At 38.4% G+C, this 24,006-nt stretch overlaps 3 protein-coding genes and 5 non-coding genes across 13 annotated transcripts in view; 7 read left to right on the forward strand and 1 right to left on the reverse strand.

The window, feature by feature from the left end:
* Positions 1-24,006, reverse strand: part of LOC137491106 (uncharacterized) — a 421,384-nt gene that overhangs the window by 176,591 nt on the left and 220,787 nt on the right. The window lies entirely within an intron of this gene.
* The window catches only part of LOC141381800 (uncharacterized), an 887,475-nt gene that overhangs the window by 98,724 nt on the left and 764,745 nt on the right, over positions 1-24,006 (forward strand). The gene's annotated exons all lie outside the window — the stretch shown is intronic.
* LOC137491116 (uncharacterized) lies at positions 771-14,839 on the forward strand. Of its 5 annotated transcripts, none has more exons than XM_087250496.2 (4): positions 771-926; positions 1,970-2,119; positions 10,954-11,499; positions 11,583-14,839. In XM_087250496.2, the coding sequence occupies exons 2-4, from the start codon at positions 2,035-2,037 to the stop codon at positions 11,699-11,701; spliced, it is 750 nt and encodes a 249-aa protein (XP_087106622.1). In that variant the 5' UTR covers positions 771-926; positions 1,970-2,034; the 3' UTR covers positions 11,702-14,839. The 5 variants fall into 5 exon arrangements, with proteins under 5 accessions (XP_087106622.1, XP_087106620.1, XP_087106623.1 ...); XM_087250497.2 differs by lacking the exon at positions 771-926 and adding an exon at positions 1,356-1,388; XM_087250494.2 differs by having other exon boundaries at positions 10,954-14,839.
* Positions 19,018-19,090, forward strand: trnav-aac (transfer RNA valine (anticodon AAC)). The gene has a single exon. It is a non-coding gene; the product is annotated as a tRNA-Val (tRNA).
* trnav-cac (transfer RNA valine (anticodon CAC)) lies at positions 19,195-19,267 on the forward strand. The gene has a single exon. It is a non-coding gene; the product is annotated as a tRNA-Val (tRNA).
* Positions 21,748-21,820, forward strand: trnav-aac (transfer RNA valine (anticodon AAC)). Its single transcript has one exon. It is a non-coding gene; the product is annotated as a tRNA-Val (tRNA).
* On the forward strand, positions 21,925-21,997 carry trnav-cac (transfer RNA valine (anticodon CAC)). The gene has a single exon. It is a non-coding gene; the product is annotated as a tRNA-Val (tRNA).
* trnav-aac (transfer RNA valine (anticodon AAC)) lies at positions 23,095-23,167 on the forward strand. The gene has a single exon. It is a non-coding gene; the product is annotated as a tRNA-Val (tRNA).

Consider the following 24,006-nt stretch of genomic DNA (forward strand, 5'->3'; position numbering starts at 1 on the left):
CGGCTCTGCATCAGTTAACCACCAGAGGCCGACAAAGCACTTCATAAGCACTTTATCTCTCGTTCCCATAAAAAGAATCCGGCAACAAATTTGGTTTAGAATAAGTCTTCGCATGCATAATAAATTAAACAAACGCGACATACATGTTTATTGCGTCGGTCGGTCCAGCTTTAAATAGCCTTCATTAATGCATTAAAATTGACCCAAATGCATACAATATATGATTTCAATTCATTATAATATAATTTTATTTTTAATAATGAAAACTTTTTTCCCTCGGTGTAAACTGCTGTTTGCTTTTTTTATTGTGGCTTTTTCTAAAACATTTTTTCCCAGTGCAAGTTAAAATCAAGTTCTGTATTTCGGCTGTTTAAGGTCTCCCTTTGCATTGAACTTTGAACTTTTTACATTCAGAGATGTTGTTTATGTTCACACAGCTACATTACACATCAACTAAAGTTTAAATATGATATTGCAGTGGACCACCCATTTAACTATAAAATGCAGCAGCCTAAATAAAAAAGCTTCCATCAAAAGTCAACTTATTTTCCCAATACATCTTTATTTCTCTTTAAAGCTATGGTTCTTATAGCTGCTAAACTTCCCATCCTCCGCAGTAATGTGTTTTAAGTCTTCACTGTTGCCCACTGCTCATTTGCATCTTTATACCAGCATTAATGGGTGCCAATTGAGTATTAACCAATCACATGCCAGATCAAGTAGGTCAGCAGGGTTGTATCTATATATTCTGCGTTCTTAACAGAAACTTCATTGGCTTATTTAGCTATAAGAGAACAACTTTGGAGGACAAACTACGATTGTTGATTCCTACACTGAGATTATTACCAACAACAACATACAAAAAAAAAAAAAAAAAAACGACTGAGGCCATTTCTCATCCCACTTCTTCATTGAAGACTGGAAAGGTAAGTTGCACATTCTGAATTTACACTCAAATAATATCTGAATGCTGACATTATAAAATGTAAAATCTAAACATGTGCATGCATTGTTCAACAGTGTATTAAGTTTTTTAGTCATTTTTAAAAGCTTTTTTACAACTATTTAGTTATGTGTTTGTTTGTTTGGTTTGGTTATAAATATTGATTTTATCCTGACAAATGGACTGTAGCCCAAATAAGTTTCAACCTATTACGTATATAAATTTATATAAAAATTTGATGTTTCCCCATTCATTACAAATACAAAACAAAAAGCAGATAAATTATAAAGTGAAAAAATGAGGGAGAAATGTATCGATAAGTCATGACTCATAATTAAGAGTGAGTAGGGGGAAAAAGCTAAACAAAAAAAGACTTTTATTGTGGCATGGTGGTGTGACGTCATAAGGCTGCACCACTCCCACACTGTGATTCAACTGGAGAAAGGTTTGTTTTAAAGCTTGTACACAGATGTAAACCAACTGATTAAAATTTCAGTGTGTTCATTTAATGTTAGATGAACCTGCTGTTGACAATATTATTTTAACCCTTTATACAAAGAACTACTATTTTACTCACTGTAAGGTCTATTGTTTGAATAAGATAGGATAAACTTTATTTGTCCCGAGAGGAAATTCTTGTCTTGTGCAAATAAGTGCTACAGCGTTGCTGTAAGCAGACAATAAAATAAATCAAACAAACTAAACAATTAAGAACATACTTAAAAAAAGATTGAATAAAGCAACAGTAAAGTGTGTGATAAGTGTTTTAGTGAAGGTTTAATTTATTAAATAGCATGATGTCACTCTATTCCAAGTATACATCAATAAAATTAGAAAAATGGAGTTCTAGTTTACATCGGCTGATTTGTGGCTTTTGTTGCTTGCTCAGACTTACATAATTTCTGTTTGTTAATGACTCATATAAAAAAAACTGTTGAAGCAAGTGTTGAAATTATCTTGTTTTTGTTCAGTGTTTTATTTATTTTAAACAGGACATTTTTTTATTGTTTTGTTTATTTTAAACAGGATAAAGTGTCCAAACGCAGAGAAAAACTCCTGCTGAAGTGACTGATCTCCACACTGTTATAAAGATGGCGTTTATTAAAGAGGAGAGTGAAGATGTGAAGATTGAAGAAACATTCACAGTCAAACAGGAAGATCTGCAGGAACAAACAGGTTAGTTTTCATTCTCAAACACCAACTCAGTCATTTGATCCTCATTCAGATATATTTTAATAATAAGAATACTAAATTAAATCCATCTTGCAGCCCTGAGTGTGCTGCCTAGTTCTCCTAAATGCACATAAGCACTCATTGAAAGACAGGAATGAGTTTCTTTCGTCACTTGTTCTCGTGTCTTATGTTATTATTTTATGTATTATTAGTCTCCCATTTTCTCTTCCTTCTTAAGGTTATTGCTTTTTCTTGTTCTACTACTGTTTGTAAAGCTTCCTTGAACACTGGCACTATATAAAATAAACAAAAACCATAAATTAAAAGCGTTTAACTGAGCTGACGATATTTGACCTTCAGTATTCTCACAGTGTTGCAGTGATAGTGTTAGCTTAGTACTTTCCACTTGCATATGTCCCATTGATCCCAATTCCCCTTTTTTAATTAACCTCATGGGATTAAACTTGTTTCTAGTTGTTACTAGTTCTCACAGATAGTATCTGAATTAGAATTAAATCATTATCATAATAACTAATTACCAGGGCTATTGTGTTTAAACAGGGTTTCCACGGAGTCTTAAAATGTCTTAAATTCCAAAATCAAATTTTTAGGCCTTAAAAGTCTTAAATTTACTAAAATTGTGTTGTAGGTCTTTAAGCTTTTTTAAACAAGTGTTCATTTTCCTTTGTTCATATTGTGTTAACCATTCTGGCCAAAACCTATACAATCACCAACAATCCATCTCAATAAAACTTTAAACTTTTTTTATTCAAAAAGGTCATTTTAAGTCTATTTATCATAATGGATTAAGTATTTTCCTTACAATATGATTTGTTTAAACGTGCTCCATGTATTTACTGCTGAGGACATCGACCTGGACAGATTGTTGTGCATAGATTTAATTTGTTATAGTTTTTAAAACATTTGTAAATTTTTTTATTTTATTTTAAAGAAAGTTTATTTTGGAAAAAAACGTGTGTGGATACAAGTAGAGCTTGCTTTTTTACACATTTAAAATCTTTTACTAAGAAATATCCAAAATAATAATCTAATATTTTTTTATTATAATATATTTTTTGATAGGACAAATACAAAATCTGGGCCATTTGAAAAATTCTTTAGTCTTTTATGAGTCTAAAATTTCATTCATAATGGTCATAAAAGTCTTAAATTTAACTTGGTGAAACCTGCAGAAACCCTGGTTTAAGGTATGTCAGAAAACATGGATGCCCCAATTTTAAACATGCTGAATGAAATTGACACTAAAATAATTAATCATTATAAAACATTGTACAGTATTCTGAACTATATGATGTGATGGGACAATGTGAGACAAAACAAACAAATAATAGTGGAACAATAACGTTTAGCTATACCAGTGGTGGATTTAGGCATGGGCAATGTGGGCAATCGCCCAGGGTGGGATTTTCCTGGGGGCGGCAAAAAAAAAAGTCCCCTAGTGAAAGCATTTAGATACAATTACTTTATGCAAATGTATTCATTAAGAGTAGCAATCTCAAAATAAAGACATTAGGGGCCATTTACATTTGGCATTTTTTGCACGTGCGAGTTTGTTATTCTCAATGTGCAACTGAAACATCGCTTGTGAAAGCAAACTGATGCATGCGTACAGAAAACCAGCAACTCACACATGCTCCTGTGTGAATCCCGGTTGTTTGCATTCACGCCGAAAAGTTAAGCGTCGTTCATGCTCCATGAAACCAAATTAACAGCCTTTTGTGCAGAAGTGTCGGCACACAGCGAGTTTTGCATAGTTTATGTAAAGTGTATGTAATTTAACGATGGTGTTACGTTCACTAAGCATGGCTATAAAGCAGAAAGGAGGGATAAAGAGTCAGGGAGGTAGGACAGGTCTAAAGGTCTAAGACAAAAGATAATTTGGTTACACTTTACAATAACTACACACTATAAACCATTTACTATGCATTAGCAAATACTGAATTCATTATTTGTTTAGCATTATCTGTTTAGCATTAACTCTAAATTAATAAGCGTTATTAAACAGTTTATAACTGCAGCTACATATGCTGTATTCCTGACTTACAACCACATTTATAATGTGCTTAATAATTGTACTTTCACTTCACTTCCTGCTTTGCTACTGTTCGGACGTCTTTGCCCACTGCTCCGCTCTTCGCACTCTTGCTTTTGTATCTTATACCCTAATTTTAACTTGAGCCTATCAGCACAGTGCTCAAACAACACGGCTTGAAGATCAGCATCGATTCTACAAACTTTCTGGAATATAGCTTTACTAACAAGAAAGGAATTACCGTCTAAACAATCCTCCCGCTACCAGCTATCAGCTGCTTACATTCCGGAGACGGGAAGACACGGCTGTGAAAATGCCTCTGGATCGGATTAATTCAGATTCTCACTGCTGTACAAACTGCCACAAACTTCTACAAAAGATTGCAGTTCTTGAAACGAAGTTGCTTGCGATCCGACCAGAACTTCGGCTTCATTGTGGATTCTCTCAGCACACAGCCGGTGAGTCCCATAAATCTGTTCCTGCTACTGTTTTGAGTACAGAAAAACAGAAAAGAACTGTTGAAAATGAGCATTGGCATAAACAAGGTGCGAGACCAAAGGGTACTCGAGGGGTCAGATCATACGCTGCCGCATTAGCGTCTTCTACCCCAAATACAGCTCGGACTCAAATACAGCTTCAGAACAGATATGAAGTTTTGAGTAATATGGGTGAAGAATCCCCAAATGTAGTCAGACAGAGATCGCATGATTCAGCAACTAATTCTGCATGGAACAGAGGCTCAAGGCCGACTAGACAGCGGCATTCTGCTCCGATCACACCTGAGATAAGAACACTAGTCGTAGGAGATTCAATAATCAAGAATTTCAGGAGCAGATCTACAATGACATACTGCTTTCCTCATGCAACAGTTTCTGATGTAAACAAAGAACTTGAGGAAATTCTGAAAAAGCACAAGACGGCAAAACGGATTATCATCCATGTGGGGAAGAATGATATTCGTAAAGAACAGTCAGAACTGCTCAAGAAAGATTTCTGTGAGCTCTTGGAAACAGCTGAAAGATTGAAGGTTCAGGCGTTCATAAGTGGACCACTCCCTGCAAGAGGGACAAATATGTTTTCACGGCTTCTTGGTCTAAATGTATGGCTACAGAAAACATGTAACAAGAAAGGACTGAATTTCATCGACAACTTCAATCTCTTCTGGAACCAAAGACAGCTGTTTACATCAGATGGCCTTCATCCAAACAAACTTGGTGCAAAGGTGCTAAAGGACAATATTTTTTTCTCCCTCAATCATCCATCAGCTGTGTATGCCACTGAACTGAATTGCAAACACACACCTAGCAAATGTTCGGATGACCACAGGACTTCAAATCAGCTCCTGAGTGGACTTGTGGCTGACGAATCACCCAAGGACAGTGATAATGCCACACAGCCAAAACACCCAATGTTGATAGAGACACTATCAGTTGCCCTCTGCTCAACACAGGCAGACTGTGACGCATCAGAACAGCATCAAGTCTCGTCACTCAAAAATGATCCTCAGGAAAACATATTTCTGCAGACAGAATCTCCAGATGCACAGCCTCTGTCACCGGACACGTTCTCATTGTCACAATGTTCACCACTCTTGGGTTTTTCAAAAAAGATGGAGGAACTGGTATATGCTGGAACTAAACTTTCACACTCCATTGCCGCAAGCCCCCAGTTACCAACCAAAAAGCGGCCTGCTCCACAACCACCTATGAGCCCACCTGGAAGAGCCCTCCGATCACACCGCCAGGGCCCAAACAACAACGCCCCATCTTCAGCTGGTGAACACAAGAGCTCTCTGTGATGTGTGTCGGGGACCTGCCTAGATAACAGTGTCTTTATCAAATGTTTTCAGAACAAGCAGGAACCCAGTGTGTCTGTAGCTTTCTCTAAGCAGATATGTGTTGTGTTAAGTGACAGAAAACCAAAGACTTCATCAGGCCGTTTAGCAAATCATTCAAATCTGGTGTCTATTAAATGTAGATCTGAGACTACTATAGAAAAAACAGCTAAAACTGTTAAGTTAGCGCTTTTAAACATCAGATCGCTCAACAATAAGTCTCTTTTAGTCAATGATTTTATCAACACAAATTGCCTTGATTTTATGCTTTTAACTGAAACTTGGCTAGATGACAGTTGTAGCGCAGCAGTTCTGAATGAAGCAGCTCCTTTAAACTTTGACTTTTTGAGTGTTTGCAGAGCTAATAGGAGAGGTGGAGGCATCGCTGCCCTGTTTAAAGATGTGTATGAATGTAAACAAGTGTCATTTGGTGACTATCTGTCTTTTGAATATCTGAGTATAGCACTAAAAGGTGCTCCACGCATCTTACTAATCATTATCTACAGACCTCCAAAATATTCTCCAGCTTTTATTGAGGATTTTACAGAGCTGTTATCAATAGTAACCTCTGAATTTGATTATTTTAGTATTGCTGGGGATTTTAATATTCACATTGATAATCCAGAAATCAATGCTGTAAAAGAACTGATGACTGTTTTTAACACTTTTGATCTGACTCAGCATGTTCAAGGACCCACACACAATCGTGGACACACTCTTGATCTACTTATAACTAAGGGTTTACACATTTCATCAACTGTTGTTAAGGATGTGGCACTATCTGATCATTTCTGTATCTTTTTTGATATATTGATCACTCCAGCTATTAAAGACAGATCTGTCTCTGTCAGAAAGAGATGCATAAATGAAAACACTAGTGAGCAGTTTATGAAGGCCATATCACTAGCACCAAGTATATCTGCAGATTCTGTTGATTCTCTCCTTGATTTGTTCAATTCTAAAATTGAGAATGTCATAAATGACATCGCTCCTGTTAAAGTCAAGAAGATGACTGGCAGGCAAAAGGGATCTTGGACAAGGTCACCTAGAGTACAAATGATGAAAAGACAGTGCAGAAAAGCTGAGCGTATGTGGAGAAAAACGAAACTAGTAGTCCATTATAACATCTATAAAGACAGTCTTCATGCCTTTAATATGGAACTAAACACTGCTAGACAGACTTTCTTTTCAAGCCTTATAAACAGCAACTTAAATAATGCTCGTACACTCTTTGCAACGATAGAGAGACTCACAAACCCCCCCAGTCAGATTCCCAGTGAGCTCCTCTCTGAAAGCAAATGTAATGAGTTTGCTCATTTCTTCACTGATAAGATTAATAATATCAGAAAGGCAATCAGCTCATCCAATCAGCCAAGTTGTGTCGATATCAAACAAGCTCAACCACAACTTAAGAAATCAGACACTATGTCTGATTTCATGGCAATTAACAGCAAAATCTTAGAAGAGACTGTGCAAGTTATGAAAACATCAACCTGCAGTCTTGACACGCTCCCCACATCATTCTTCAAAACGGTGTTTACATGTTTAGAAATGGATCTTCTAAAAGTGGTAAATGCTTCACTTCTATCAGGGGTTTTTCCAACCTCACTTAAAACTGCAGTTGTTAAACCCCTCTTGAAGAAGAGCAACCTGGATAACACCCTATTGAGCAATTACAGGCCAATCTCAAATCTCCCTTTCATTGGCAAAATCATTGAAAAAGTTGTTTTTAACCAGGTTAACAAGTTCTTAAACTTCAGGGGGTGTTTAGACAATTTTCAATCTGGTTTCAGAGCACATCACAGTACAGAGAGCGCTCTTATAAAGATAATCAATGATATACGCCTAAATACAGATTCAGGTAAAATAACAGTGCTGGTATTGTTGGATCTCAGTGCTGCATTTGACACTGTCGATCACAGCATACTTCTGTATAGGCTGGAAAACTGGGTCGGGCTATCTGGCACAGTCCTCAAATGGTTTAGATCTTACCTAGAAGGTAGAGGTTACCATGTCAGTATAGGTGACCATAGGTCGAGGTGGACACCCATGACGTGTGGAGTCCCACAAGGCTCGATTCTGGCACCTCTCCTGTTCAACCTTTACATGCTCCCTCTAAGCCAAATAATGAGAAAGAACCAAATCTCCTACCACAGCTATGCTGATGACACTCAGATCTACCTAGCCTTACTGCCTAATGACTACAGCCCCATTGACACCCTCTGCCAATGCATTGATGAAATGAGCAATTGGATGTGCCAAAACTTTCTTCAGTTAAACAAAGAGAAAACTGAAATTATTGTGTTTGGAAACAAAGATGAGGTTCTCAAGGTAAATGCGTACCTTGACACTAAAGGTCAAACGACAAAAAATAAGGTCAAGAATCTTGGTGTGACTCTGGAGTCAGATCTGAGTTTCAACAGTCATGTCAAAGCAGTCAGTAAATCAGCATACTATCATCTCAAAAACATAGCAAGAATCAGATTCTTTGTTTCTAGTGAAGATTTAGAAAAACTTGTTCATGCTTTTATCAGCAGCAGGGTGGATTACTGTAATGGACTCCTCACTGGCCTTCCCAAAAAGACAGTCAGACAGTTGCAGCTCATCCAGAACGCTGCAGCCAGAATTCTAACCAGAACCAGAAAATCAGAGCACATCACACCTGTCCTCAGGTCTCTACACTGGCTGCCAGTTACATTCAGAATAGATTTTAAAGTATTATTACTGGTCTATAAATCACTAAATGGCCAAGGACCTAAATACATCACAGATATGCTCACTGAATACAAACCTAACAGATCACTCAGATCTTTAGGATCATATAAACTAGAAGTTCCAAGAGTTCAGTCAAAGCAGGGTGAATCGGCTTTTAGCCACTATGCCCCTCGCTGCTGGAATCAGCTTCCAGAAATGATCAGATGTGCTCCAACATTAGGCACATTCAAATCAAGACTGAAAACACATCTGTTTAGCTGTGCCTTTACTGAATGAGCACTGTGCTGCGTCCGACAGATTGCACTATCATGTTTTTCTCTTCTTCTTCATTCTTTTATATCACATTTTACCTGTTTTTATGTTTTGTTTTGTTTTTATGCATTTTTATTATTTGTTTTTATTTTTATTTTACTTGTTTCTTTTATTCTTGTTTATGTAAAGCACTTTGAATTGCCATTGTGTATGAAATGTGCTATATAAATAAACTTGCCTTGCCTTGCCTTGCCTTCATACTTTGTTAAGGATTAATTTCCTATTACTAAATTAAGTATGGGGAGTGAAGCGCAATGTTCATCATAAGTGGGGGCAGAGCGGGCCAGAATCACGATGGCAGCAGGTCAGATGATTGTAAGACCAAGGGGAAATGTCCCTATGTCTCCCTATGGCCAGTTCGCCCTCGAGTTTTACTGTTTTTTTTATTGTTTATTATTCCTGGTCATTTCTCCAATAATTGTAAGTTCTAAAACAATAGCATATAAGATCAGGTCACTGCTATGATATGATTGACAATTTATGTATGTCACTGTTTGTCATTGTGCTCTGTTTATTCTGAGAGCTGAGGCTGAGTATTTGTAGAGCTTTTAACTCTTGAAATTATTAACTCCGCGTCATTCTAACACTGGATAAACAGAATCCTGTGTTATCTGTAATCTCCTTTCACACTGTTCATGCTATACCTGATGTTCATTAACAGACGTTTCACAATCACAAACCCCGGGTTAACATTTTTATTTGTATATTTATGTTGTCAATGTCCCTGACTGGATGAACTGCAGGTCACCTTTTTAGATGGCATTTCTGCATCTTGTCGGGTTAACAATATCTGCAAATTAGGAGAAATACTAGCCTTTTAGAAAGAAGCTACTATTATACCAATACCTAAACCAGGAAAAGATCATTCAACTAATTATCGTCCAATAGCACTTACCAGTTGCCTTTGCAAAACAATCGAATGAATGATTAATGATCGATTGGTGTGGATTTAAAAAAAACAGAAGATTAATAAATATCAGTGTGCGTTTAGAAGAGGGAAAAGTACTCTTGACCATCTTATACAATTAGAATCTTTTGTACGAGATGATTTTATTAAAAAAAGAACACATATAAGCAGTTTTTTTTTTTTAATCCGGAAAAGGCCTTTGACACTACCAGGAGGTATGGTATTTTAAAAGATTTACACAAGATGGGTGTTTGAGGAAATTTGCCTAATTTTATTGCAATTTTTTTTTATTCAATAGAGTTTTTCGTGTGCGTATGAAAACTATATTATCTGAATATATGAGCATATATAGCATATATGAGAATCAGAAGTGCCCCAAGAAAGTATACTATCAGTAACACCATTTAGTATTAAAATTAATAATATTGTAAATGTTAATGGGTATAATATATTTCGTAGTCTATATGTAGATGATTTATGTATTTGTTATGAAGGGTAAAATATGTATACAATCAAGAGACTAATTTAAATATGTATAAATAAAATATATGACTGGTCAGTTTTAAATGGTTTTCATTTTTCTAAGTCAAAAACTGTATGCATGCATTTTTGTTTTTTAAGATCTATGCATTTAGATCAGGAGCTTTTTTAGATAGAGAAACTATACAAGTTGTGAAAAAGGTAAAGTTCCTAGGAATGAGTTTTGACAATAAGCAGTGTTTTATTCCTCATATTAAAGTATTATGAAATAGATGTTTTAAAACAATCAATGTATGAACTTAATCTTAGAAAGGTAAAATAAATAAATAAATTAAGACCTCTGTAATGAAATCCAAGACTTTGTATAAATGTGTACACGTTAATGGACCAAACACAATATGATCTGATTTATTTTACATTTAATTTGCACCAAAATTACAGTGTGTGTAGCCAATGTTTCCTGTGTCTTCTCACTTTTCAGCTTTTGATGAGATTTTTTAAGACTTAATAAAAACTGTTTTATTTATTTATTTCAGACTTAATTGAAGTGAATGAGGGGAGTAAAGAGGAGGAACATCGTGTCAAAATTGAGGAAAAAAACTATTTACAGACTGATGGTATTTTGAAAAGGAGAGACAAGAACCATTTCATCTGCACTCAGTGTGAAAAGAGTTTTGGAAGAAAAGACGATCTTAAGTTTCACATGATGATCCACGCTGGAGAGAAACCGTTTACATGCACTCAGTGTGGGAAGAGTTTCAGCCAATCATCATCCCTTAAGATTCACATGAGGATCCACACTGGAGAGAAACCATTCACATGCACTCAGTGTGGGAAGAGTTTCAGCCAATCATCATCCCTTAATCTACACATGAGGATCCACACTGGAGAGAAACCATTCACATGCACTCAGTGTGGGAAGAGTTTCAGCCAATCATCATCCCTTAATCTACACGTGAGGATCCACACTGGAGAGAAACCATTCACATGCCCTCACTGTGGGAAGAGTTTCAACCAATCATCACACCTTAACTGTCACATGAAAATACACACTGGAGAGAAACCATTCACTTGCCCTCAGTGTGGGAAGAGTTTCAGCCAATCATCAAACCTTAACTGTCACATGACAATCCACACTGGAGAGAAACCATTCACATGCACTCAGTGTGGAAAGAGTTTTACCTGCTCATCACGCCTTCATCAACACATGAGGATTCACACTGGAGAGAAACCATTCACATGCACTCAGTGTGGGAAGAGTTTCAGCCAATCATCACACCTTAATCAACACATCATGAGCCACACTGGAGAGAAACCATTCATGTCTAATCATCTTGTTTAATCCCGCCCCTTTTCGCAGTGGCGTACAACAGAATTTCGCATACTCAATAGTGATGGGAAGTTCGTATCATTTTATTTACTGATCGAGATGAACAAATCTTTTTTCGAGTCATTTCGTTCATTTGGTTCAATTTGCCAAAATATTATTAAAATGTTACGAATTGCTTCCAAACACATCTACAACTAGCCCAGAAGGTTGATCACACGACAAATAAGTCATAAATAGAATACTATAAGAATGAGAAAATAATAATTCAATGTTTACCTGCTCTTTTGTCTATAGGTATTGTTGTCTGTTTGCTCAGCTCACCTCTTCATGTATTCAAATGTCAGTGGTGCGTTCACGTTACAATGACAGTCACATATAATTTTAACCAATGTACCCAGTCTGAGCCGATAGAAGCCATGATAATTAGTTCACCTTTCGAGTCTTCTGGTTCTTGAGTCGTTCGTTCATCACATGACAGAATAACTCAAACCGGAGCACTTGAGAGTTGAATAGATCAATTCTTTTTTTTTTTGGCTCTAAACGCATATGATTGGCCGGTGATGAACGAATGACTCAAACCCGAGGACTCGAGAGGTGAACAGATCAATTCTTTTTCTGGCTCTAAATGCATATGATTGGCATATAAATGCATATGTTTGGCTGTAGTCTTTCATGTGGTGAACGAACGACTCGATAGAGGACTCGAAAAATGAACTAATCTTGTCTCGCACTACACATCGTGCACATGAGCGAATTAATGAATCTTTTAGTTCATCCGAGTCATTCATTAATTTTGTCACATAACATGAAAGAAAGCACAAGAGATGAGTTATTTAATAAATCAAATAGTCTTTGTGAATAGTTTTGTAACATATGATGCTGCCAGCATTAGACACTTAAACACTGTTTATTTGTTGTTTATTGTTTTATTATTATTATTATTATTTTACCAGAAAAGCTTTCATAAATAATTTTCAGATTACTTTATAAATCACAACAATAAAATAAGCAAAAGAAAAACAAAATAGTGCACATCAAGCTAGGCTTTTTAATAAATAAAAACAAACAAGCTTAAAATTAAATAACACGTTTGTGCCATAAAATCTTTATATGAAATATGGCAACTCTTCCCAGTAGATGTTTTTATGAAACAGCAATTTAAGTGAAAGATATTATAAATAAAAAACAAAAGCCACAGGGCCTAATGAGCTTAACAACTTGACTTGTGAATAGAACGGTGCATTTAAAAAAAATAAATAAAATTAAATAAGCTTTAAAACAACATTGTGTGGCTTTACTTGTTGGACTTGGCTTAAGGTTTGTTAGCATTTAATAACACAAGCTCTGAACCTTTGATAGGCTGAGTCTGTTTCTTCTTTTGTCATTAATTGTTGGTCGCTGGATAAAAGATGCTAAATGAGTAAATGCAAATTAAATCTTTCTTTATACAAATATTAGACCAATACATAAAGTCTGCATAGAAAAACATTATTAAACAAAAAATGGGGTATAAATGAACAAATTACAAATCACTTGTAATTGTAGAATTTAATTAATCTATCGCCTAGCTTAGTGTTTGTTTTCTGATAGCAAGCCAGCAAATAGACAAATCAATATATTTATATATATACTAGATATAAACCACATATCCACTAGAAAAAAAGTAACAATAACTTAGTGACAATATGACAGAATTTTTTTATTTCTTAGAAAATGCTTTTTAGGTACACATTGTTTGATGATTTTATGAAAAATTTAAAATATGATTATATGATGCAACAAAAATTCAGTTTTACATAAATATTTTTGACTGAGGTTCTCGTTGCAGAGTACAGTGGAACTACAGTTTAAGATCAGAAATGCACATAATAGTGTAAGGATGGCTATATCTCTCCATAATATTAAAATCTGCAAACTGTTATGGAACTCCACACGAGACAAGAGCATGAGAATGATCAGGCACTAAAACAATAATCTTTCCAATGTGAGAAGAAGATCCAGGGGCGCCTCCAAGGGGTGGCCAGGGGTGGCCACGGCCACCCCTCGGTAAACTCTGGCCACCCCTGTGGCCACCCCTTTGGCCACCCCAATATAATTTTGCGGTTGACATTATTGATTGAAATGAACTTATAAATTCCCAATATTTAGATAAATAAATAAATACATAAATAAATAAAATGCAGTCACTAAATTATTGTTGGTGTTACTGACGTAGCTCTCCCCCTCTGGTTCAATGCTGATGAAAGCAAACTGACGCATGCGCGCGGAAAACCATTCCCGCGCGCCTCACGCACTCCTGTGTGAATCCCGGTTGGTTGTTTGCATGCACGCCGACATTATAGGCACCGCTCATGCGCCGTGAAACGGAGTAAAAGCCTTTTGTGCAGAGGTGTCGGCACGCAGCGAGTTTTGAAAGTCGTTTAAAGTTTATATAATATGATGATGATGATGATGATGATGTTACTTTCACTAAGCATGCCTTTAAAGCAGAAAGGAGGGATAATGAGTCAGGGAGGTAAGACTTCATAACATGATTTCTCAGCCATGATCTGGTCTAAGACCACAGATAATTCTATAATACATTTTTTGTATTCTTTAGAATTGTCATAATTCATTTTCATGCAAAAGGTTTCTTAAGTGATGTTGGCATATCACTCCAGTTGTTGTTTTCCAGTAATATTTAGGACTGATTTCTGTTGTTTATTTAGAATAATAATTGTATATTAATATTAATTGTATTTATTTAGAATAAATATAAATAAATTGTTATATTTATTGAATAACAAATCTAACAATTCAAGAGAGGTGGGGGTGTATAGGGTGGTTCGCCCAGGGTGTCATTTAAACTAGAACCACCACTACCCTCCCCGATCGTCCTTGACAGCACGCACACACCTTCAATAGACAGCAATGGCTATTTAATATTTACCTTAAGCTACAGTATATCAATAGAAGAAGCTGCATTAATAAAATGGTTCAAAAAGCAATATGGATAAATAATATTATTAGGTATAGTGAGTGTGTATAGTAATGCCTTTTGTTCAGTTTGTTCATTTGTTTGGGTTATAATAAACTCATTATTCTTTCATTCATTTTCTTTTCGGCTTAGTCCTTTTATTAATCCAGGGTCGCTACAGCGGAATGAACCGCCAACTTATCCAGCACATTTTTACACAGCGGATGCCCTTCCAGCTGCAACCCATCACTGGGAATAATAAACTCATTAATCTTCATTAATTTTAGACATGGCATATCTCGTATGATGTACAATAAAGGCACGTAAAAAAAGAAGTCATTTATACAGTATATGAAAAGTGTTTTTAAACTAAACATAGATTTTTATTTGGTTTGCACATGTACTTGCTGAATTATTTCAAAGAATAAATTGCAATATTTCAAATAGAATTAATTAAATGAATAAAACTACATTATTTCATTTACCAGAAATAAAAATATAACATTACACTGAATTCATTATTTTTTTTTGTGTGCCACCCCAAGATTTGGTGCGGCCTCTTCTGGCCACCCCTAAGAAAATTTTCTGGGGGCGCCACTGAGAAGATCAGCTAGAAAACCAGTTGTTCAGGTTGTCTCGATCATGCATCCTGAGCCCCCCTCTTTGCCCTATACTTTACCTTCTCCACCAGTGCAGCTCACTCACATTTCACACCGAATGTTTAAGTTTTTAATATGGATGCTCCACTACAAGGAAAATTGTCTTCGCATCAACTCATGACCAGGCAAGAGTCTTGGTGAAGCTTTTATTGTCTTGAATTTATAATGATTTGAGTATTTAGGCAAAGGGTGCAGAAGTGTCCGTGGGATCCTGTAGACAGGATACCCCATTGCAGGTTGAGTCTCTGAGCTCTGCATCAGGACTTATATGCTGCAATGTATTTCTACATGTTCAGGTATTCCTCTTTAACTCTTCAATGTATCTTTGAGTAATTGATGTTGTACAATCTTGATTGGCTTATTTTGTTTAATTATGTGAACTGGAATGGAAAATCTTTGCCTGACAAATAAATGTAAAATTCTTGTTTAACTCTAATATCTCCTGAAATCATTTAAATGTAGTAGATTGTTTTGGCTGACGTTTCCGCAGCCTACGACCAGGATTAGTCATCTATTTAGGCGCAATGGATGGAGCATGGGCACAGCATTGGAGACCTGTTGATTTCTGACAATCACTGATGATATAATCTAGGGGCTAAATCAAACTTTCTTTAAGTATGAGCAAGCATGGGGCGGCCTTCTATTACTTGAAGGAAATTAGCATATCTGCTAAGAATCGGAACTGGAGAAGATGTGTCCGTGAGCAGATGAAACTGGCCAGCATACTGACTCTAAGCGACTTTGAGTAAACAATTAAACATTAATTTAATATAAGGATTTATTAGGTTAATCAATCTAAATTAGACCTAATCACAACCTATAAGGTAATCAGCTTGAATCTAAATCTAAAATTATTATAAATTGGAGTCAGATTAAAATTTAGAGCTAGAAACAAATTAAAATAAATTATAACGAACAAAAATATTTCTTTTCACATGTGCTAAAAGGTTTACACACAGTTAACCTTCACCCATGCTGTTAGCTCTGTCATGGGACTAATAGATGGACTCTTACATGTGTGTGTATTTATATAGTTTATAACCATAATAGTTCTACAGTTTCTTCTATTTCACTTGTTGATTTCTATTTTATTGCATATTTTATTTAAATAGTGTATTTATTTTGTTAAAGAGCCCATATTATGGTTTTTTGAAAATGCCCTTCCATGTAGTGTGTAACACAGCTCTAAGTGAAGTGAAATATCCAGCTGAGGCTTAAATCTGTAAGTGTACAGTGTTTAAAACTGTTGATTCATCTATAAAAGAGTCGACTCATAGTGCTTCAAATGAGTCGTCTTGATAACGAGTCATTAGATGTTTCATGATGTTGTATCTACGAAACACAAGTAGTTGCGTGCGCAAACCCGGGAGATTTGAAACCTGCGGCCTCGCCCACTAACACAGAAAAAAAGCCACACACACACGCGCGCGCCGGTCGAATGTGATGTCACACTGTGCAGATGGATATTATTGAGTCTCTACCCAAAGATGAAACCTCAGCATTAGCCCAGCCTTGAGCAGTTTGAGTGCTTCTGGAAACTTCATGCTTTAGACTGGGTGTATATTACATGCTTAATATTCAATTTTTAGACTGTGTGTGTGTGTGTGTGTGTGTGTGTGTAGGCCTATTATTATTTAAAATTAAATAAAAAAATAAAAATGATTATATTATGTAAAAAAAAATATTATTCTTTATAATTATATCCAGTTCCCCTAAAACTTTGCTTAAATACCATATACATTTATTAAATAAATAAAACCAAAAAGTAAATAACTGTTTGGTCTGACAAGTTTTCAGGACATATCAATTTTCAGCACAACACTAACTAACTAGTCTCACTCACACACACACACACACACTTGTACACACTCTCACTAACACACTCACTCTTGTACATGCTCTCTCTCACACACACCTACATTCTATCTCAATTCAATTCAGAAATACTTTTTTAGCATGACTGTAAATGATACAATGTTGCCAACACAAACACATAGACATCTCACAGACACATGTACATGCTCTCACTCACAAAGATAAGCCCTCCCTCTCACACACACACTTCTACATGCTTTCTCATAAACATGTACTGGCTCTCTCTCTTACACACACTACTACATGCTGTCTTTCACTCACACACACACACACAAACAAATGTGCATTTGATACTTATATAATTTTACGTGCTCATTAGGCTTACGATAGGTGGTTGCATTGTAATTATTTGGTCATGAAGGTATTAATTGTTTTAAATAGTTTTTCAGCTAATAATGTTTGTGATGTCATACATGCTACAAAAGGCTTTTGAAGCTGACAAGACGTGGAGCAACCATGACCAGAGCGTTCCAGAGAGAAGGTGTCTCTCAAAATGCAGTGGCCCAGCTCGTTGCAATTGCAGAGCTGTACTTTGCGAACAGGGAGCAATTAAACAAAAATCAGCTTCACACCAGGAAAATGAACAGAGTTCGCTCAAAAGTGTAGAGAGCTCATTTTTGGAGATTTTTGCATAAAGGTTGTATCAATGAAAAGGAAGGGTTCTTTTGTATGTTTCTTTGTTCAATAATGCTCCGGTTTACTGTTGGTAAAATGTAGAAGCAAAAACCTACAGCACAATAAGCTTAGCTTATAATTCCAAAAAAAGAATAATATTGAAATCAGATGCAAAAACCTTTAAATTCCGACTAAATTCATTAATTTTCTTTTCAGCTTAGTCCCTTTATTAGTCTGGAGTTGCTACAATGGAATAACCCAAGAGCTTATCCAGCACCATCCATGTTTTACACAACAGATGCCCTTCCAGCTGCAATGCATCACTGGGAAACATCCAAACACACACATATATATATATTTGAGCCTACTCAATTTACCTGTACCACATGTCTTTGGATTTGTGGAGGAAACCAGAGAACCCAGAGGACACCCACACAAACACAGGGAGAACATGCAAACTCAACACAGAAATGCCACCTGACCTAGCTGAGGCTCAAACCAACGACTTTCTTACTGTGAGGCGAACGTTCTACCCTCAGCGCCACCACATTGCTGGCAATTTAATTGTTATTCTAAAATGTTTTTTTCAGCCTACTGTTTGAAAGATAATGAAAAAAATATTTGCCACAAAAATAGTTAAATTGCAGAGCTAAGACTTAAAATATGTATACATTTTAGAAAAAAAATGTATATGGTGGCTGCATGGTGGTGCAGTGGGTAGCATATTTGCCTCCCAGCAAGAAGGTCACTAGTTCGAGCCTAAGCTGGGTCAGTTGGTGTTTCTGTGTGGAGTTTGCATGTTCTCCCCATGTTCATGTGGGTTTCCTCTGGGTGCTCTGGTTTCCCTGACAAATCCAAAAACTTGTGATCAAGACGGCGGAAGGGCCACAGCACTTTAGAGTCATGCACACCAATCAGGTAAAAACCTTTCGACTATGCATGAGCTCAGAAAATGTGATGAAGGAACGCCCAGAATTCAGGTAACGTGACGAAAGGGGACATTTCGCAAGGACCTGTACAGCTGTGTCGGGCCCGGATTGTAAATTGGCCCTGATACCTGCAGGGAGCTTGTCACGCTGAGTTGGCTTTGTCCGCTCGATTGTCCAACGCGTACGCCTTGTTTTATCCTTGCAGGCCTAACTTCGCTTGTGAAAGCGCTTGTGGGGTTTCTGTAGTGTAGTGGTCATCACGTTCGCCTAACACGCGAAAGGTCCTCGGTTCGAAACCGAGCAGAAACAGTGCTCTTCTTTTGGCGAGAAAATAATAGCATCCACTGCCGCATCAGCAATGATCGTCGACAGGCACCCAATCAAAAAGGGTTATCTGCTTGATTTGCCTGAAGGTTTCCGTAGTGTAGTGGTTATCACGTTCGCCTCACACGCGAAAGGTCCCCAGTTCGAAACTGGGCGGAAACAACCTCTGGCTTTTATGACAATTGTCAAATCAGGCTTCTGTTGAGTACTGACATTCACTGAAAACATTCTTTCTGCAGAGCGGTGTGAGTCTAGAAGTTTGAATTCAGCTCAGTGTTTACCGCCCCTCGTGGTGTCGCAAACTTGCGTAGAATCTGATTTCTTTTAGCTTTGTGTTGTGCATGAGCAGGTGGCCAGTGCGTTTGCTGGCCCTTCACGGTGCAGACCGTACAAGACAGCTCTATAAAAAAGACTATAAATACTTGAAGCAGCACGGGCCTATTGGTTTCCGTAGTGTAGTGTTTATCATGTTTGCATTACACGCTAAAGGTCTCCTGTTCGAAACTGGGTGGAAGCATACAATTAGCGGACACTTTTGTCCAAAGCGACATACAATAGTGGAGGTATTCAACAAGACGAGGCAATGCATACGAAAAAGGGCTATTTATTCCAAGTAATTTGTTTGTGCTCAGAGAATTTAGTGCTGGAGTAGGAGTTTCGTTTTCTTTAGAGAGAGGGATATTCACCGGGGTTCGGGTGTACTCTGAAGAGATGGGTGTTAGCTGTCGTTTGAAGGACACCAGTGTATCCGTAATCCGAGTGGGAATGGAAAGGTGATTCCACCAGCGTAGAACATTGAATGAAAACATTGTGGAAAGTGACTTTGCGTCTCTCTGCGCTGGCACCACAAGACAGCGCTCTCACCCTAACCGGAGGCTCCTGTGGTTATCACGATGGCTTTACAAGCGGAGGGTCTCCTGTTAGAAACTGGGCGGAAACATTCAGATTTGCTTTTACGCACATTCTCAATTGGCTCTCTGCTCACTGGATGATCCACGATACAAAGGCATGGATCTGTCAAATGTCATGACTTGACGTTGTATGAGGATGTGACGAAAAAAATGCCCTGCAAACCAACGCCATCCCTGGACAATTCTTTTGATCCCCTTTCAGTGCACTTGCATTAAAGCCCACGTGATGCGGCACTTTGTCAGTGTTACTGTATCATTCGGACATGGGGGCAGAGAGTTAATGACTTCAGCCTGAGCGCACTGCCGCAGGCTCGGTTTGTCAGAAGTGGGATTCGAACCCACGCCTCCAGGGGAGACTGCAACCTGAACGCAGCGCCTTAGACCGCTCAGCCATCCTGACATGCAAGCTTGGCAGGAGCTGTCTCCTGGGAGCCGCACCGCAGTACCGTGACATGGAATCTGGTGTTTCACAGCTTGCCCAGCTCCGGCTGTCCAGCTCATTGGCGCAGCAGGCAGCTAAGCTGTGCTCGCCTCCTGGGGCTGCGCCTAGTTTCAATAGCCAACACTTGACAGCTGTCATTGCTTACGGCCACACCACCCTGAGGGGGCTATAGAGCAAACAGGAAGTGAGTTGGCAGCAGTAAGGAGAGAAAGGCTCTCCCCATTTTGTTTGTCTACCTTTTTGTTTATTGACCTTGAGTGTTTTTGTTTGTTTGTTTTCTTTTTGTCTTTAAAAACCACCTAACAGCAGCATTTTGCTGACTGAAGGGTGGTTATGTAGTGTGTTTTATTTTTAATCATGGACAGATTCCCCGGCAACGACATGGAAATGGAGGGACTTGCAAGAGAGGATAAAGAAAATGGGCTGTATAATAGACGAAGAGATAAAGAAAATGGACTTGGCAACAGACAAAGAGATAAATGAAATGAAGAGCCCGGCCAACGAAGAGGTGAGAAAGGTAAGGATAAGCAAGAGGTACAAAGAAGAGTATGCACAAAGGAAGCAACAGTAACTGAAGAAGTAGAAAATGTAAAAGATGCAAGAAGATTTGATATAACCAAAGCAGTCCCGGAGCTGATTGGAGAAGGAAGAATTCTGGCGGTGAGACCCAAACAAACAAAGGGAGTATGAAGTAACAATGGAGACTGAAGATGACACCGAAATTTTAATAGACAATGGATTGACAATTAAAGGAGTGAAATCTGAAGTACGGAGGTTACAAAACAGAGACTATGTTGTTTCGTTCAAGCATCTGCCTGTTTACCTAGCAGATGAAGAAATTTTAAGCAAGCTAGAGAGATGGGGAGTTTTCCCCATATCTAAAATTAAAAGAAGATTGTATCCTGGCACAAACATAGAAGATGGAACAAGGTTTGTAAAAAACAGATTTCCGGAAGAGATGGTCTCCTTACCATACTGTACCAAAATCGAGACGGCGGAAGGGCCACAGCACTTTAGAGTCATGCACACCAATCAGGTAAAAACCTGTCGACTATGCATGAGCTCAGAAAATGTGATGAAGGAACGCCCAGAATTCAGGTGCTTCAAATGTGACGAAAGGGGACATTTCGCAAGGACCTGTACAGCTGTGTCGGGCCCGGATTGTAAATTGGCCCTGATACCTGCAGGGAGCTTGTCACGCTGAGTTGGCTTTGTCCGCTCGATTGACCAACGCGTACGCCTTGTTTTATCCTTGCACGCCTAACTTCGCTGATGAAAGCGCTTGTGGGGTTTCTGTAGTGTAGTGGTCATCACGTTCGCCTAACACGCGAAAGGTCCTCGGTTCGAAACCGAGCAGAAACAGTGCTCTTCTTTTGGCGAGAAAATAATAGCATCCACTGCTGCACCCGCAATGATCGTCGACAGGCACCCAATCAAAAAGGGTTATCTGCTTGATTTGCCTGAAGGTTTCCGTAGTGTAGTGGTTATCACGTTCGCCTCACACGCGAAAGGTCCCCAGTTCGAAACTGGGCGGAAACATCCTCTGGCTTTTATGACAATTGTCAAATCAGGCTTCTGTTGAGTACTGACGTTCACTGAAATCATTCTTTCTGCAGAGCGGTGTGAGTCTAGAAGTTTGAATTCAGCTCAGTGTTTACCGCCCCTCGCGGTGTCGCAAACTTGCGTAGAATCTGATTTCTTTTAGCTTTGTGTTGTGCATGAGCAGGTGGCCAGTGCGTTTGCTGGCCCTTCACGGTGCAGACCGTACAAGACAGCTCTATAAAAAAAGACTATAAATACTTGAAGCAGCACGGGCCTATTGGTTTCCGTAGTGTAGTGTTTATCATGTTTGCATTACACGCTAAAGGTCTTCTGTTCGAAACTGGGTGGAAGCATACAATTAGCGGACACTTTTGTCCAAAGCGACATACAATAGTGGAGGCATTCAACAAGACGAGGCAATGCATACGAAAAAGGGCTATTTATTCCAAGTAATTTGTTTGTGCTCAGAGAATTTAGTGCTGGAGTAGGAGTTTCGTTTTCTTTAGAGAGAGGGATATTCACCGGGGTTCGGGTGTACTCTGAAGAGATGGGTGTTAGCTGTCGTTTGAAGGACACCAGTGTACAAAACAGAGACTATGTTGTTTCGTTCAAGCATCTGCCTGTTTACCTAGCAGATGAAGAAATTTTAAGCAAGCTAGAGAGATGGGGAGTTTTCCCCATATCTAAAATTAAAAGAAGATTGTATCCTGGCACAAACATAGAAGATGGAACAAGGTTTGTAAAAAACAGATTTCCGGAAGAGATGGTCTCCTTACCATACAGTACCAAAATCGAGACGGCGGAAGGGCCACAGCACTTTAGAGTCATGCACACCAATCAGGTAAAAACCTGTCGACTATGCATGAGCTCAGAAAATGTGATGAAGGAACGCCCAGAATTCAGGTGCTTCAAATGTGTCGAAAGGGGACATTTCGCAAGGACCTGTACAGCTGTGTCGGGCCCGGATTGTAAATTGGCCCTGATACCTGCAGGGAGCTTGTCACGCTGAGTTGGCTTTGTCCGCTCGATTGACCAACGCGTACGCCTTGTTTTATCCTTGCACGCCTAACTTCGCTGGTGAAAGCGCTTGTGGGGTTTCTGTAGTGTAGTGGTCATCACGTTCGCCTAACACGCGAAAGGTCCTCGGTTCGAAACCGAGCAGAAACAGTGCTCTTCTTTTGGCGAGAAAATAATAGCATCCACTGCCGCACCAGCAATGATCGTCGACAGGCACCCAATCAAAAAGGGTTATCTGCTTGATTTGCCTGAAGGTTTCTGTAGTGTAGTGGATATCGCGTTCGCCTCACACGCGAAAGGTCCCCAGTTCGAAACTGGGCGGAAACAACCTCTGGCTTTTATGACAATTGTCAAATCAGGCTTCTGTTGAGTACTGACATTCACTGAAAACATTCTTTCTGCAGAGCGGTGTGAGTCTAGAAGTTTGAATTCAGCTCAGTGTTTACCGCCCCTCGTGGTGTCGCAAACTTGCGTAGAATCTGATTTCTTTTAGCTTTGTGTTGTGCATGAGCAGGTGGCCAGTGCGTTTGCTGGCCCTTCACGGTGCAGACCGTACAAGACAGCTCTATAAAAAAGACTATAAATACTTGAAGCAGCACGGGCCTATTGGTTTCCGTAGTGTAGTGTTTATCATGTTTGCATTACACGCTAAAGGTCTCCTGTTCGAAACTGGGTGGAAGCATACAATTAGCGGACACTTTTGTCCAAAGCGACATACAATAGTGGAGGTATTCAACAAGACGAGGCAATGCATACGAAAAAGGGCTATTTATTCCAAGTAATTTGTTTGTGCTCAGAGAATTTAGTGCTGGAGTAGGAGTTTCGTTTTCTTTAGAGAGAGGGATATTCACCGGGGTTCGGGTGTACTCTGAAGAGATGGGTGTTAGCTGTCGTTTGAAGGACACCAGTGTAACCGTAATCCGAGTGGGAATGGAAAGGTGATTCCACCAGCGTAGAACATTGAATGAAAACATTGTGGAAAGTGACTT

Source organism: Danio rerio, chromosome 4, assembly GCF_052040795.2.
Source record: "Danio rerio strain M-AB ecotype USA chromosome 4, GRCz13ab, whole genome shotgun sequence".
Lineage (NCBI taxonomy): Eukaryota > Metazoa > Chordata > Actinopteri > Cypriniformes > Danionidae > Danio > Danio rerio.